Raw genomic sequence first — 18,218 nt, 5'->3', positions numbered from 1 at the left:
AATTTTTACATAATTCCTGTTGAGTTCAATTTTTCAGCTGTTTTATATTTAAATAGGCATACTGATTTCAAAACTGCAGTTAGTTTTCTTCTATCACATCAAGTTTTTTCCCTGTATAGCTTATCTTAATGCAACCACTCTAGGCTGGATTGAGCCTGGATTGAGGGAAGCACTAGTGCTCTCCTGTTGGCTGAGAGTAAACCTCCCTTGAGTGGGAAGGGATGAGGAATGACCTTGGAGACCAGAGACAGGTTCATACTTGTCTAGGCTATTCTGTTACACATGAGACAGTGTGGTGAGAGGTTGTGTGCCACTCTATATAGTGAATCGTATTCCAAAGTGTAGTCCCAAGTTCTTGTCTGTATACAAGGAGTTAGCAGAATTTATTTTTATTTCTTCATTTACATACGTACTTATCTCCTTTCCTTGAGATCATATCTGCCTCTGTTATTTCTCGTTGTAAGTGCCTAAACAACCCTGATTAGTTTTGTTATCTCTGTGGCCGTTTCACCATTCCCAAAGGACAAACATCAGCATATTTGTCAGGCAAGCCTATTTTGCATATTTTGAAGTAAAACTTAATGATCAAGATAACTCTTGGGCCCCTCACAAGGTGTACAAGCAGTGTGTCAAGAGTTTATGGATGTGGATGAAGGGAACATGTGATAAATTGCCATTTGGTATACCTATGGTTTGATGAGAGCCCAGAGATCATTCAAGTGACTGTTACTTTTGTATAGTGAAAATGTCAGGATATACGGTAGTCCCTCTCTATATCGCGGTTCACTTATCGCGGCCTCACTGTATCACGGGATTTTTAAAAATATTATATTTAATTATTTATCACAGATTTTTTGCTATATCACAGGATTTTGTGGTACAGTATATGTATGTTGTTAAAGTTACGTAGGTTTAAGAGTGTAGAATATGTTTAAGAACATAGTGTTTATAAAAGTGTGGAATAGGTTAATAAGGGAGTGGGAAAGGTTAATAAGGAACTGGGAAAGGTTTATCAGTGTGTGGGAAGGGTTTATAAATCCTTAAAAAATATATGAATACTAAAATAAATGTAAGGTTCCTCCTTTGTGGATTTTCACCTATCGCGAGGGGATCTAGTACATAATACCCGTGGTAAGTGAGGGAATACTGTAACAAGAAAAATAAATGTAAAATAGAGTATCCTAGTGTACCATCAGCTATATGTCCAGTGCCTCATTCAGCTGAAATCCCAGGGCCAGTTTTCATTGAACTACCCAGATTCAAAAAACAGGAGTATAGTAAAAAACTAAGTGACAGCAACGATGAAGATTTTGAAATTGAAGATGACTCAGTTCATAAGGGATTTGATCAACATGAGTTGAATGATTTGGCATGAGATTTAGGACTATCCAAAAAGGCTTCAGAACTCCTAGCATCAAGACTGCATGAGAAAAACTTGCTTGAAAAAGAAGCGAAGGTATCCTACTTTTGATCAAGAGAAAGTGCATTTCTGCAATACTTTCAAAGTGATGGTGGCCTTGTGTATTGCCATAACATGCACGGTTTAATGGAGGAATTGGGAATTCCAATCTAGAACGCAACTGAATGGTGACAGTTCATTGATAGCTCAAAGCAGAACTTGAAGTGTGTCCTCCTCCACAATGACAATTTATTTGGTGCGGTCCCAATTGGCCATTCAGTTTCTTTTTGTGAAGAATATGAAGACATAAAGAGAGGCACTGATCTGTTGCAATATCACAAGCGCAATTGGATCATCTGTGTTGACCTTAAAATGGTCTGCTTCCTTCTTGGTCAGCAATGTGAATACACCAAGTATCCCTGTTTTCTGTGTATGTGGGACAGCAGAGTTTGTGAGAAGCATTGGGTGGAGTCGAATTGGCCTCCAAGATCTGACCTCAAACCTGGTGATCTCCATGAGCCATTTGTTGACAGAAAGAACATTATATTCCCACCTCTGCACATAAAACTAGGTCTCATGAAGCAATTTGTGAAAGCTTTGCCAACTGAAGGAGACTGTTTCAAGTACCTCATTTTTGCATTTCCTTGTCTGTCATTTGAAAAGATAAAATACCTTAATATGTATGTTTGGTAGCAGAACTTTACTACTTATACACAATTTGACTTACAGTAACAATATATAGCCTTTATATAAATAAAATAACTCTAAATAAAGTCTATTCAGCTAATTTTTTCTTTATTTTGCTTTGTATGTACATTTTGTATGATTTTTGGGACAAAGGGAGGGTATCCTGTATAAAAAGTTGACATAATAGAGAAAAACTGGGGTCATTTTTTTATTCGGATGCCAAAAGTTAGTCAAAAATAAGTGTCAGATTTAACTCAAAGATAATTGTGTTCCCCAGTGTATCAGTGAGGATAGTTTTAGTAATTTTGCAAGAATTTAGCAGTAGTTCTGTAAAAATGTAGATTTGCAGAATTCTTGCCATTTTGATTACTTGTATTGCAGCCTTTCTCATCTTGCATTCTACAGGAAAATAAAGCTCTAAACAATAATTTGAGTGACATTTTTCAATTCTGACAAAAATGGTACATAGCTAATACACTTGTAGATACAGAGAAAAGAACTTATATTGTCACATGTCATAGACACTTCAGGACATTCAGTCTTAATTTTGTCAAGGAATCTTGGTGGAGAAATGCTGGAAAAAGGACAATAATTTAAAATCCAGGTCAAATTATTGATCAGCTTATGTCACTATCACAATATGTTGAGCCAATATGGCAATTCCTAGAGATAATTTCACTTCCAGCCAGCATTATTGACAAATATCCTACTTCTGGACTTACTATTATATAATAGGTGGTCTTCCAGTGGCTATTGGGAATGCTGTTAAACAACTGGGAAATGCTGCTAGGTTGATTGTTATTAACTAATTTTTATCATGTTAGTCTACTATTAAAAGCTCCTTGCTTTCAAAAGGCCAGATTTTTTAGATGTTTTTAAATTTTTTTCAAATTTAATTATTTTTATTGAATTTATTGTGATGACATTGGTTAATAAAACCATATAGGTCTCACATGTACAACTCAATAAAATGTCATCTGCATACAGCATTATGGGCTCAACACCCAAAGCCAAGTCTCTTTCTGTCCCCATTTATCCCCCCTTTGCCCACTTCTACCTCCCCCACCACCTCCCTCTCCCTCTGGCAATCCCCGGACTGTTGTACTAGCCTTAGTTCCACATTTCCCACCAGACTCCTGCTTTTCCCCTTAATGTCTCCAGTAATTTCCCTCCTGGCTTCTCGTGCTGATGCTGCTCCTTCCTCCGTGTCTCCTGAATCGATCCTTATCCTCCCAGATCCTAAGGAGGCTTCTCTGTGCCACGTCTGCTCTGAAACAATTGTGAAGGTACAATGATCCCTTGTGAGAGTGCTCAGGTCACGGTGCTGTTGTATTCTAATTGTTCCCCAAATTTTCTGCTTCCTGAATTATTCAGACATGTGTTTTTCTTTCTTACCAGGCTCTAAGCATATAAAAGCAGTGTCCTGGCACATAAATTTGGCAAGAAATACAGTGTGGGTTGACTTCTGGAATGGGACAATTTTAGGACACTATTCAAGAAAGTAATTTGGTCTATGAACAAAACTAAAATTCTGGTGTATTTTTCTGACTATTGCCATTTGAATGTGAAAATCACACGTTGAAGCCGTAAGACTTGGACTCGAGTCCTGGTATGTTTCTCCATTAAGTATGTAACCAAGAGCATGTAACCACCTTGACCTTTGTTTCTTTACGTGTTAGGATCCTACCTCGCTTCCCAATGCGCTCATTCTCAGCTTTAAATTTCTCAGTGGTGCTTATCTTCACCTGAAATTCTGTATGTTTGAACTGTATTTTTATTTACCCTATCACCTACTACAATATAAACTCTATATTATAACCAGTTATAAAATTGGATATAAACTGTGTGTGTGGGTATATATATACATCCATCCTGAATCTCATCAGCTAGAACAGTATCTCATATGGAGTAGAAATCCAGCATAACTTTGATGAACGACTAAATGGACAGTGGACAAACCTGGGAACACCAGGAATACAATTTCAAAACCTCTGCTCTAAATCCTCTAATCTTTTCCTCAGGATTGTTGGATCACCAGAGAGCAATATGGCCTTTTATCTCAGCTCCCTGAAGAAATGGCTTTACTGAAATGTGATTAAATGTCATGCCCTCAGCTTTTAGAGAAATGTCTATTTGAACAGTGATTCTGCCTTTTGTTATTCTGTGGCCTCAATTTGAGAAACTTTGCAAAATACTTCTTCTTGAATTCAGTGCCAAAAAGTTTGTCTTGTCCATCTAAATTATGCTCTTTCTGGTAGGAGACTTGAGAGCTACACATGCCAAGAAGCCTTCCTTTATGCCTCCGTGTCCTTGACATTAAACGCAGTTCAGTGCTTTGCGTTAGTAACTACACAGGCTCAGGCATCTTGTTATATACATTCCTGTGCTGGATTTCACTAGAATCTGCCACTGTGCTTGAACATATTGCAATTAATTTTATAAAAATCCCGGAACCACTTGGAAATAGCAAATTATTCATCTCAGATTAATAAAATTAATTAGTTACTAATGTGTTGTGTGTACAGCTTACAATGAGAAGAGTAATCAGTTAAAAAATGGCAAGGGTAATTTCAGACATTATGATATCTCCTAAGAAAATTTAATAGATTTGGCAATATTTAAGGATAATGTACACATAATTGTAAAATTCCTTGTATTATGGGGATGTATTCTAAATTTTTCAGGCATTTATTCATAGGCATTACAAATTAACAAACATGCATATTTTTCCAATTTCTATGAGGTTTTTACTTACAAATAAACAAAGAGTTGAAAGAAATATGGAGGGGATATATTAATTTTAACATGTTAAACATTTCCAGCAATGTGCCTGGCATATGACCATTAATGAATTTGTTTATCTTACATTTTTAAAGGGAAAAAAAGTAGAGAAATGTAAAAGAAGGCTGAATACCCATTGCATGTGACATTATAGCATCTCATTTATTCCTCGTAAAGATTGTAAGTAGTTGTTTAATCCCCAATTTAAAATGATGAATTTGAGGGTCAGAAAAGGAAGATTCCTCAGCTTAATCTTAAGAGACCCCACTGAGATTCACACTCAAGCCTACTGGACTCTAACATTTACATTCTTTTCCGTTCAGCTGTCGTAAAAGGCCTCATAAATATAAATATATTTGCTGATACTTACGTTACATAGCCGAAGGGGTAAAAGGTAACCCCCAACCCAAAAGAGATTAAGATAAAATTTCGGTGCTCAAAATGAGTTTGCTACCTTCCCTTGCAGAACGGGTTTGGCAGGGATGGATAGTGTCCTCTTCCATGGGTAGGAGATATCTTTGAAATAGGAGAATGGAAGACAGGCAAATGGAATACAGTCTGCCTATTATGCCAGGCAACTAAAGGATTATTTGATTTTCTCTTTTCGTTTAATTGGGTTCTTCATTCCGTTTTTGTTGTTGTTGTTGTTGCTGTTTGTTTTACTTAAAAAATGGTAAACTGACAGAGCTTGATAATACATGCCACTTCTTTAAATCTAATGACATACTTAACAAGACTAAAGACAAAATTGATGCCATCCCCATAGAAAGATATAGGTATTGATTCTGAAAATATCCGAAACCTTCTAGATTATGGATTTCTTTGAGAATTAGATGAAAACTGTAGACATCTGCTTATATTATACACATGTGCAGCTTAAAATTTTTTCATGCAATTTTAGAGACTTTATATGTCTCTGACACCCATCCAGGTTAGGCTCACCAAGCTAATGGCAGAGAGGTAAGTGACTGGTAATCAAGTGGAAAGTGTCCATGTTGTTTCTAGGAAGCATGAAATTTTTGATACTTCTGCCTTTGTGAACTAAATTTTTTGTTTCTTTCTTTTTAGTATTCCTTTTTCTACTTTATAAAATCCTTCATGTATATTTTAAAGCTTTTGGTATCATTTAACTTCATTTAAAAGACAACATCCCCAAATGCCAACTAATCCTTTTTTTAATGCAATATTACATAGGATTGTCCCTTGTCCCATTGAAGCTGTCACTCAAAGCCCTTACTTTTTAGAGTCCTAACATCTGTTCCAGGTCTTCTTCATGGCTTTCTGCATGGTATTTGTGAAAATTCTTGTCAGAGTGCAATTCTTGTTAACCACATAATAAGTTGTTCCTAAATATTTTAACTCTCCTCCTCTACAATTATTTCTCTTCCTTAATATCTGGTATTCTGTTAATAGTTACAGTCAGAAGTTAAATAATGGATTGCCTAGAAAGACCTGGATGTGTGTGCATATGTGTGTGTGTTCCAATATGAATCATAAGTCCTTAAATTAAAATCTGAAAAGGTATTAACTTGTCATTGTTCCTATTCAGTATAGGATGGATGCTCTGCAGTATTATTTTTAAGGAGCCGCATCTCAGGTAGTGTTTCAACACCCTATGCAACTTGCTGTCTTATTTCAAGCCCCAGTGGTGATTCCTCGACATACCTTTTGTTCTGCTGTCATGGTTAGACTTTGCAGTCGGCCAGTCATATTCCCTAAGCTCTTTTCAAAAGCTGCAACAAGGTGAGCCTGTGAAGAAAATGGAAGGGACACATTTTCAATATTAGAACCATAAATGGATAAATGAAAATGCTTCACTTCACAAAATGCTTAATGTCAGGCATTCTGTCTCTGTAAACACTACAACCATCATAGCTTTCAATGGTGACTCTCCATTAACACAAAACTTTATTTATTTTTAAACTTCAGCTTAAAATCAGTGTTTCAGTCTTGACATTTAATGTGAGTTCACCTTCTGAAAGAGGATTGTATTTTGCAAATAATGACACCTTCTAACTTGCACATCACGGAGGATTTGACACACAAAATACCGAATAAAGTTCTGAGTTGTCAAGCTTTTAGATTTAAAACCCAAGCAGAAGTTAGTGCAGTAGTCAATGGACAAATGTTCCTCATTTTTACATCTGCATGATGACCTTTGAAGATATTGTTAGCTCCTTGATTATAATGATACTTTCCTTCAAGTGTCAGAGGTCTGCTGACAACTATAACATTACCTTTCCTTTTTCTACTCACAAAGAACTGAGCCAAAAAGAGTTGTCTTCACTTCCCAAATTCTTTTTCAATCAAAGAGATTTATTTCTACTTTATTCCTTTCAAATAAGAACATGTAGGTAGGCCAGCTAGAAAAAATAATTTGTCATATCCTATTTAACATTAAGTTTTTATGGCTTTGTGGTTTTATCTTAAATCTCAGAGAATTATTACACCTATTGAAGTAGATAACCATAAGTCTTCTGATTAAGTATGTGACAATCTTATTACAGCTCTGAAACAGGCCAGTTTTTATCAACATGCCATTTTGCAACAGCTTGACCCACAAAACATTAAGCAAGAGGAAGTGCTGCAGCCTTACACTGTGGCTGAGGCTGAACTCCAGGTATGTTATCTCAGACTGATCAATTTGATTAGACACTTTAAAGGATACAACCTACATGTTTCATAAACTAAGTGTGGGGAAAAATTTGGTAATTCTTGGCCAAAGATCATCTCCTTAAGGGAAGGGAGAGAGAGAACTCAAAACACATCACCTTGTAACTCTAGCAGAGCTGAAAGGCTGAGGTGCCTATTACCAAATGGATCACTGGCGTTCCAAGAATTAGGGCACTACACGTTTATTCCAGTATTAGTAACAGCTAGGAGTTTATTCCTTTTTTGGTGACAGCTAGAATGTACAAGTGCCTTCCATTAGCAACATGATACAAAGGTGTCTTTGTTCCAAGCTCTAAATTTATCCTGGGCTGCCTTTTTTCCCCCTGTCACTGTAATAGAGAGAAAGATAATTTGTAGAGAATAAGTCTATTAATCTTGAGTCTATCAGTCCAACTCTTTATTCTTTTCCACTCCCTAATGGCAGAGAGGTAAGTAATTGGTCACCAAATGGAAAGTGTCCAGGCTGTTTCTAGGAAGCATGAAATTGTGATACTTCTGCCTTTGTGAACTGAATCCTTTGTTTCTTTCTTTTTAGCATTCCTCTTTCTACTTCATAAAATCCTTCATGGCAGAATTTTTGGTGACTGCTTTCTTTTAAAAAGTTTTGAATTTTTAGGAGGGCTGCTAATCATAGTTTACTTGGTTCTGGCTTTTCTTTTAGCAATTACATAATTTTCAAGCCAGGGTAAAATCCCCCACCCCATCTCTCTCCACACCTACACACACACACACACACACACACACATTGAGAATTACGCTCGAAGGTTTGTTAGCAGATTCAACAGGATAAATAAGACTTTTAAAAAAGAAATATTATTTTATAGATTAAAATGCTTTCAATGACATGGAATGTCATTAATCAGACTTAGTACCCAGAAACTAACATAAGGTCATGTCCCACTTTCTTCCATACTTAATATTTTTTCACTGTAAAAATTTTTTAATGTAAAAGTGAATAAAACAAAAATGTATAGCTCACTGGTTTATCACATTGTAATCATTCATGCATTACCAGCCCAGTGAAGAAATAGGACTTTTGAAGACCCTAGAAGTCCTTCCTTGCTCATCCCCCAATCCTGTCCCCTTCCCTTTCCCCAAAGATAGTCACTGTTGTAACATCTGTAGTGATTATTTCTTGCTTCTCTTTATAGTTTTACCACATAAACTAATAATCCCTAAAAACTGTGTTTTAGCTTTGCTTATTTTGAAAACCTTCAAGTGCAATCCAGTGGCAGAATTTCTGTGTGACTGTTTTCTTTACCTTAACATTGTGTTTCTCAGATTCATCTGTGCGGTGAGTAGCAGGAGTTAGATTTTGCTGTAAAGCACTGCTCTATGTAATTTATAATATATTTGCCCATGATAACCATTTGTGCTGATTTCAGTTTAAACTATTAGAAGTAATCACACTATGACCCTGTAATGGGTTACTACATCCTAAAACTAAACTTGCTTGTTTTATTTTAAAATACTAAAAATTTTGGTTGAATACTTTTGTTAATATTTACTAAAAGAAATGCAAGATTCTACTTAATATTGTAAAGTTTCAATTCACCCAAAGAATTGTGAGTTTTAGTTGTCGGGCTGTGAGTCCTTGTATATATAAACTCGAAGAAAATTCTTTTACATTTGTGCATATTTTAGTAGTTCAGTAGGAGTTAAAAATATGACAAAGAAAACAAGACTGTGAAGAATATGCTGTACAAATACATTGCTTATATTTTGTGGCTGTAAGTACAAAATATTCACCATTAGAATGTCAGTTTTCAATTTTTGGAAAATCGTACTTCATTAATTATTCACAAGAAAACTGGTTACAAAGAACATTTTAATTTGAGTCACATTGTTCTCAATGAAATATATGTTAAAAGTATGTTAGTGAAATATTGCTTTAAATTTAAGTTGTTTTGGTTTAGTTAATCATATCAACTTTTTTCTCTGAAGGTAATAAAAGGTTAAATTTCTCACCAATTGGATTAATAGAAAGGGAGTACAAGAAGCAAATAAGGGAAACAATTTCTACCAGGGATGATTTTTTTTCACCTTAATGGAAAGAATATGGAAAATAAAACTGATTAAACTTTAGGACAATATGTCTTATCTGAAAAAAACTTAATAAAGTAATAACTTTTTTAAAAATTGTGGATTTTTAGGAAGGTTATTAATCATAGTTTACTTGGTTCTGGCTTTTCTTTTATCAGCTGTCTAATTTTCAAGCCAGGGTAAAATCTTATCAGTACAATAATGAATACTCCCAGCTTGTGTTTGGTGGAGTATGTCAAGGTAACGAATTAGACAAGACTGAATATTAGTTAAGGGAAGGTATTAACACATACTATATCTAGTTTTGAAATCACACAACATAATCTCAGTAGACATGTAAAGAGAATTATTGTATTACTAAATAATGAGATGAAGTATAATTATGAAAAACACCTGCATTGCATTTGTTTATTTAGAATTCAGTGACAGCCTGTCAATCAAATAAAAAAATAGTTTATACATAGATTAATACAAGGATGAATGGATAGATAGATAATGGCTTTACTTTTGAAGGTCAATAGTTAGATGAACTGAAAACAACTCTGAAACTATCATAAGGTTTCACATTTCTTTTACTGTGTATAATTGGCTACGCACTGTTTGTCATAGTTACTATGTGCAAAATAGTTTTCTCTTTAGGAGATGCAGAAAAGCAAGAGTAACTGTCAGAATATATAAAATATTAAATAGAGCAAAAAATAAAATAGCATATAATCCGAAAACAAAATAATACTAAGAGACTTTTGTATAAAAGACATGCTGAAAGGCAAAAAATAAGTACATTTAGTGACGTCTTTGAAAAATGGTAGTGATAACTTGCCTTAGAGCTTATTTCCAAATTATCTAAGGGCTGAGATGTATAAAGAAAATGTATGACAACACAAACAAATGCATCCCACCTGACTTGGCTGCACGAAGGTGTGGGCGACAGGTGAGAGGCCACCGGGCTGACTGCATGAAATGACCTCACATTTGCAGGTGCCTTTCCTTCTGGGGCTCCTGTTTCCTTTCTGTTCTTTGGTGGGGTATTGATTCAGGGAAGGCCAGGCAATAGCGCATGCCAACATACTGTCTTTCCTTTCTAAAGACATCCTAGTGGAAACAGATTTACAAAGAGCCTTCCCAGAGCTTTTTGCAGCTCTGTTCAGAGAACCTCTGGAGTGGGCGGGAAGGCTGAGTGCACATTCTACTGAGTATTAGACTCTGCCAGTCAAATGAGAGGCGAGCTCACTGGATAGGTTTCTGCCTTACCACTGCCCTTTTTAACAAAGGGGTAAAAAAGAATTTTAGCAGGGAAGTATGTAAGTTTCAAATTTAAATGCTAAAACATGGCTTATTATGTGGACTCCATATAAATATAATCAAGCCAGGACCAAACACTTGATATAATACATCAATTAGAAAACACACTCCAAATTAAGGAAAATTATTTAAGTTCTGATAGAATTATTCTTATATATTGAGTAAAAATGAATAGCTGTATACTTCAAATGACTGTCAAATAAAAAATAACAGTTGGTAGTCCCTACAGAATCAGACTAGTTATTGTTCATTGCAGTGATCACATATAACCAAAGAGTAAAAATGTCCCTGTAATCTGAATAAACTAATAAATTAAAGGCTTACCTCTACCTCCAAATAGGAATTACACAAGATTTAAAAAGTTTTTTTGACTTATGTTGAAGAAATTCTGTACAGAAATAATTTTATTCAGCTTTATGATTTATTTAATTGGTGTACATGTATGTTAAAAGTACATGTACATATTATTTATATCAACAGATATTAACTCAGGAGCAATGAAGTAAAACACACTGTGACTGAAATTTAAATGTAGTAGTTTTTAGAATTCAGAAAAAGTCAAGTATTAACTAAACCTTATTTGATTCATTATGGTCTATGGAATCTAATGACATTATAAATCAAAGGCTAAAATTCAACAGGATTTGTAGTTAATAGGTAACTTGTGAGTAATTCAAATATCTGAATGTATAAAGGAGATTATATCCATAAAAACACAAATGGACAAAAATATGCAAGTCTTCATTCTTTGTAATTATAACGGTACTATTAAAATGTTCAAAATACACCATAATTTTTCATCTTAAAATTCCACTTAATCATGTTATACCCAGGGAGCCTATGCTTACTCAGTCTTGCTGTGTCAAGTTTTGTCTGGGAGACAGAAGAACTCAATGGAGAGCATAGAAAGATGAGGCAGGCAACAGGCCCAGAGCTGCACAGAGGAGCTGAGCAGATGAGTGCGGAGTGAGGGCGGCAGGACATATGGCGAATAGCAGGAGCTTGCTTACTTCTCACTGCAGTTTCTAACACTGTTGTTCCTTAGGACTAGGCACACTGCCACATGTTCTTTATTATACTACATCTACGTACTCCCTGGCACATTGAAAGAACTTCAGTAGATGTTAATATAAGTGATGGTCTTCATTGTCATCATTTTTGCTGATCTCAGCTGTTTAAACTAGGAGAAGGCTGCCAAGGTTGTTGAAAGAACTCTATCTCATTTACAATATAGCGAAGATACCTACATTTAGATCTAAGTTAATTTTTTAAATTAATGAATTGTATGCTTAACTAACTAATAAGTTGCACTGAAGGAGGCAGGGAACATGAATTTCTTTTTCTTTTTTTTATTTTCCAAAGTTAATCACTATCAATCCCTAATAGCATTATGGTTGAAAAAATCTTATGTATGGGGAGTGATAAAAAATAAGCAATAAGAAATAACCCTTGCAGCTATTGTTAATACTTCTAATCTTTTACAAGAAACAAAAAGCAATTTTAACCAATTCCTTGTCAATCTGGGTTTATATTTAATTATCCAGTGTACAGGAAAGTGTAATTTTATATGAGTGACTTAAGTCTGTATAACTTCTGACATTTAAATTTTGTAAGTCTGTTACTAAAATTATCACATTTACTATATAAAAATTTGTTTTAATGTATTGAAATATCAAAAGTGACTTACGTTTGCTGAGAGTTGAGATGTGAGGGTAGCCACTTTTTCTTGTGATGCAACCAGCTCTCTCCGCAGTTTATGAATTTGCTGGATGTAATTAAAAAAAAATCAATTCAATATGCTAGTAGATTTTACTTAAAACTAAAATTCAATCCAAGAAAGCAAAGCAAATATTATAGTTAGCTCCTTCTACCCCCACTGTATCAGCACCAATTTCTGAAAATTAGAGAAAAGTGAATACTGGCTGCACAGTAACAATCAGATGCCACTGGTAAGAAGAGGGGTAAGTGCTTATGTTCAAAGCTGGGACTCAAATCCGCCATGAGGCATGCTTCCTTGTTCCATTTGCCATCACTGCCTGACTCAATACTCAGTTTACTTTTTATTTATTTCTTACAGAAATATGCAGTAATAAAACTCAGGTAGTAAAACCTTTCCTTTTTAGAAATTAAATATACATATTTTTTCTGGGTCTTTTGAGTGAAAAGTACTCCATGCTACTTTTCTATCATTGTGTTTGCATGTCGATTTTAATTTTCTGTAAGCTAGAGCTCTAAAACATCCTGCAGCCACTGAAAGCTGGCTCTAACTCAACATTTAATGATTCCATATTTGCAAATAATTTTATTGGCTGGAGTTTTAATGACTAAAACTATGAGAACCTGTCCCAAATATTGATTATAATGTCCTTTATTCAGTGAGTTACTATTAGCTGAGAGCAGAAATACTTTATAGATTATCCATAGTTTAAAAATAAGGGGCCAAATCAGTAACATTGTGCAAATAACTTGATAAAACAACAAAATAAATACACTATAATGTTTTCCTTTTTAGTTAAATTCTAACTTGAACAAAATTGCCTCAGAAAAATATAAGAGTATATGTATGATATTTAAAATTTTAGTTTAAGTACTTCCACAGTTTAATCTGCATGTCTCATGTTGCCACGAAATATAAAGCGATTAGTCAAGGTAAAACATTTACAAGTTGACAAGTATACTTCTGGTCTCAAGGGAATTTAGTTACTTAGATGCCAAACATTCTATTCTGATGATTCTCATTTCTTTAAAAACAAGTCTTCCTTTGTTGTATTTAGACTATTGGAATACTGTCCCAGTTTGAAAGAGCATTCTTGACAGTTCATTTCTTGTCTTTTTCTTTTTTTCCCTTCATATTAGATTTTTCTGGAGAAGAAACATTGGTCAACATCGAGAGACTAAGAAAGGAGTGAGTTGGAAGCTGGGTGCAGAGATAGAGGACATAATTATAATTTCAGCAAGTGCAATTCCTTTTCACTCCAGTTTTTTAAGAAGAGATACTACTCCTAGCCCCAGATGATGTCTGAGTTACAGTCCTATCATGACGACCACACATATTCTCAGAAAATCCATTTTATTCTTAAACCAAATTCAAAGTGGCTTTTTCAAGTGAATAGTCTCTATGATATGATCCTACTTCCTTTACAATATAAGCCAGGAAAACTTAAAGTACTGTAAATTGTTTTTAAAAAACCATGACCTTTTATGGGGTATGAATGATGAGAGGGGAGTTGTGTAACTACTAATAAGGCAAACTGATGTGGCATTTTTATACTTCAGTAGCTGTATTATCATCAATGGTAGAAATCTTGCCATATCCATACAATGGAAATGAAATAGATTTTTAAAAAAGCATAATCACTTTTTGGTCTAGCAATTACAAAGATCATATTGGTATAATCAATACTTTTTCAATATTTTGAAGCACATCTTAAATTTTACATTAAAGGTTAATAAGATATGACATCAAAGAAAAGAGTTCCTTTGTAGAGACTCTTGCCAAGACATTTTCTCTGTGGTCTGATTGCCTCAGTGTAAACCTATCAAATAGTCATTACTGTACCTTGAATAAAGGCCTAATTAAAGTCCTTCTGCTCTCCTTGGCTAGGACAACTCTGACACAATGGGAAAGAAAAGGAGTATTCTCTCCAGGTTGTATTCTTATTTGTATGTGATTGCAAGAAAGTGTGTATTTCTGAAGTGTGTGTGATTAGAGCAATACGCCATACTAGACATGAAGTGGCGATGAGAGGCAGGAAAGTCCTGGCCCCAGAGAGATGGGCTGAGAGGCCCAGAGGCTTGTGTTGTGGAGGCCTGGTGCCCAAGATTCAAGTTTCCTAATCCTATGCAGGAAGTGGGGAAAAGAGACTAATGAAATAGAAAGATTGCATACTCATTTATCCCCCAAGATTTTACAAGTGATTGCTACTAGACAGTTTATCAGGTAAGACGTTAAGACTCTACTCTATAATGTGAGAGGAGAGTTTGTTTCTAAAAACTGCCTTTCATTTTCTTTTAAGAGGAAATATCCCAGATCTTCTATCAACAACTTCGGTTATTTGTATCCATAGTGCTGGAGGGTTATACTATTGTAACACAGAGCCCTCTAGTGGGAGAAAATCTCACTTCATCAGAAAGGTATATGTACTATAGTAGTCAAATATAAAAATGCTATAAGCTTTTTACCTCTGAATGAGCCTTTTCTTCAGCCTGTAAAAGAGAAAATGCAAATATATATGTGTGTATATATATATATATATATATATATATAATTAATATCAATTTAATTCACAAGTATGTATGAATAAAATAATTATACTGTGTAATTAAAATGTTATGATCTAACAACATAAGAATATAGTAAAATGTTTAATAATAAGTTAAAGCAATAAGAACAGGAACCTGTAGAATTGCACATGAGTATTTCTTTATATATAAACCATGTACTAGTTTTTAAATATAGGTTATTTGACTCGTGGATATATAAAATACCTTAAAAGCAAATGATAGAAATAAGATAGTATTTACTGTAATATCCAGAACAAAACCAAAATAGTTTTAAAATTATACTCTTAAAAAGATAGGTATAGGAAAAGAATATTGGGTTTTTAAAATTCAGAATGTAGGAAACAGACTTCATGAAATTATAGGGATTTTCAGCAAAGTTTTAAGAGTTAGAATTTTATTCTGTATAGATGATAAAGAATGCCCAGTAAAGATGGAGGGAAAATATTGACCTCTCCTGATAACCACAGAAGTCAAGTTTTTAGTTTCTATTTTCTTTTATTTTCCTAATGATTATTAATTGTATATATGGCTGCAAGTCAGAAAAACACTAAAATGTCTAGGGTTAAGTTGGTGATCAAAGTGGCTGAAGACACCTTCAGTTTTCGGAGATTATGCAAATGAATGCTGCTACAGAAATTGCAGGGTGTTTGGCTTCGGTTGCAGAAGACTCCTCGCAGCTTTTCTTCTGTACGCTGGGCTGTAAAATGTCAGGGTATGAACTGTGTGCATCATTACATTTGGGAAGCTCCCCCATTCTGGAAAAAGCTGGAGCATGCATAATATCAGTGAACAGTACAAGCCTGCTCATTGCTTTGAGGTGATCTAAAGCTCAAAAACAATCTCTTATCTCCTTTTTGGGATATTGCCTGATTAATTGATGCAGATATACCTAAACCAGTTTTTCATACCTTCTTTTCCTCCCCAAAACATAAAATAAAACAAATTATTTTTATACATCAAAATTATTTACGTGTAAGCATCTCAAGTTTTGTCTTTCCTATATTTTCTCTACTTTTAAAAATAATGCACAGTTAGTAATACAGTAGTTAAATAAAAGACTGGTTAAGAAGTAGAATCCTAATATCCTTTATAAGTAAATTGTTTTAAAAATAAATGCTAACATAAAGCTTGTATATTTTACATCTCAACTTTAGATTTAGAAGTAAAAACATTTTTTAATTTTAATACTTTCAAGGATTCATATAAAGTTTGGTTTTTTGATCATAAGTATGTAAAGATTTTAAAATGAAAATTTCATAAAATCAAGACAAAGCTTCAGGTGTTTGCCATAAGACATGACACAAATAACTGTGACTATTTGGTTTCTCTAGTATTTTGCATATTTTTTTGCTAGTTTATTATGCCCAAATACTGCTTCGAAGCTTGCTAAGATCATAGAACACTGATACTTAATAAATATTTTGTGTATTTAAAACAAGTAATGTATTCTATCTTTAGCAAACAGTCAAGAGATAGTCACTTTTTTAAATTAAAAATGCCCTGGATAACTTACTTATAATAGTTATAATTATTACATATTAATTCTCTATATACTATATATAGTGATTTTTCTTATTGTTGATTTTTCAGAATTATCTTTTTCTTTAATATTTGCCTCATTTCCTATACTTGGTTGTTAATAGTGGGGAGGTGTTACTATAAAGTTGAAGCAATGAACCAGAATATTAATATTTTTTTCAGTGGGTTAAGCATGACATGATTATTTGCCATGATAAATTATTTTTTTGTTAATTAAATTGCTATTAGTGTTGTCCCAATTTTTCCCTTTTGCCCCCTCCACCCAGATCCCCTACTCCCTAAGGTAAACCCCATACCACTGTCCATGTCCATGGGTCATGCATATATACTTTTTGGTTACTATATCCCCTGTGCTGTACTTTACATCCCCATAACTACTCTGTAACTACCAACTTGCACTTCTTACTCTCTTCACCTTTTTTGCCCATCCCCCCCCAACCCTCCTCCCATGCGGCAACCATCAAATCGTTCTCTGTATCTGTGATTCTGTTTTGTTTATTTTGTTTTGTTTTGTTTTGTTTTTTAGGTCAATTATTGATAGATATGTATTTATTGCCATTTTATTGTTCACAGCTTTGATCTTCTTTTTCCTCTTAAAGAAGAGCTTTTAATATTTTATATAATACTGGCTTGGTGGTGGTGAACTCTTTTAGCTTTGTTTTGTCTGAGAAGGTCTTTATCTGTCTTTCAATTCTAAATTATAGTTTTGCTGGATAGAGTAATCTTGGCTGTAGGTCCTTCCTTTTCATCACTTTGAATATTTCATGCCAATCTCTTCTAACCTGCAAAGTTTCTTTTGAAAAATCATCTGACAATCTTATGGGGGGGCAATCTTATAGGTAACTAACTGCCTTTCTCTTGCTGCTTTTAAGATTCTTTCTTTGTCTTTAAGCTTCAGCAATTTAATTATGATGTGCCTTGGTGTGGGCCTCATTGGGTTCATGTTGTTTGGGACTCTTTGCACTTCTTGGGCTTGTCTTTTTCCTTCACCAAGTTAGGAAAGTTTTCTGTCATTACTTTTTCAAATAAGTCTTCATTTTCTTGTTCTCTCTCTTCTCCTTCTGGCACCCCTATGATGTGAATGTTGGTACACCTGGAGTTGTCTCAGAGGCTCTAAACACTATCATCATTTTTCTGAATTCTTTTTTATTCTTTCTGTTCTGATTGGGTGTTTTTTGCTTTCTTATATTCCAAATCGTTTGTTTTATATTTGGCTTTATCCACTCTACTGGTAATTTCCTGTAAATTGTCTTCATTTCAGTTAGTGTATCCTTCATTTTTGACTGGTTCTCTTTTACTGTTTGCATTACTTTTTTTATGCTATTGAAGTCCTCACTAAGTTCACTGAGCATCTTTATTGCCAGTGTTTTGAACTCTGCATCCAACAGATTACTTGTCTTCATTTTGTGTAGTTCTCTTTTCTGGAGTTTTGATCTGTGCTTTCATTTGGGCCATGATTCTTTGTCTCATTTTGGCAGCCTCCCTGTTTTTTTTTTCTTTTTTTCTATGT

General features: G+C 34.3%; 1 protein-coding gene across 4 annotated transcripts in view; it reads right to left on the bottom strand.

Annotated features, from left to right (window-relative positions):
* Positions 1–18,218, bottom strand: part of NAV3 (neuron navigator 3) — a 347,319-nt gene that overhangs the window by 50,620 nt on the left and 278,481 nt on the right. For all 4 annotated transcript variants that reach the window (XM_090273649.1, XM_090273652.1, XM_090273650.1 and 1 more), the window contains 3 exons: positions 15,068–15,091; positions 12,573–12,650; positions 6,533–6,616 (listed from right to left, as the gene is read on the bottom strand). In XM_090273649.1, coding sequence (XP_090129775.1) covers positions 6,533–6,616; positions 12,573–12,650; positions 15,068–15,091 — 186 coding nt within the window. The remainder of the gene's footprint in view (positions 1–6,532; positions 6,617–12,572; positions 12,651–15,067; positions 15,092–18,218) is intronic.

Source organism: Furipterus horrens, unplaced genomic scaffold, assembly GCF_987537825.1.
Source record: "Furipterus horrens unplaced genomic scaffold, mFurHor1.1.pri manual_scaffold_4, whole genome shotgun sequence".
Taxonomy (NCBI): Eukaryota; Metazoa; Chordata; class Mammalia; order Chiroptera; family Furipteridae; genus Furipterus; species Furipterus horrens.
This window is presented reverse-complemented; position numbering and strand designations above follow the sequence as displayed.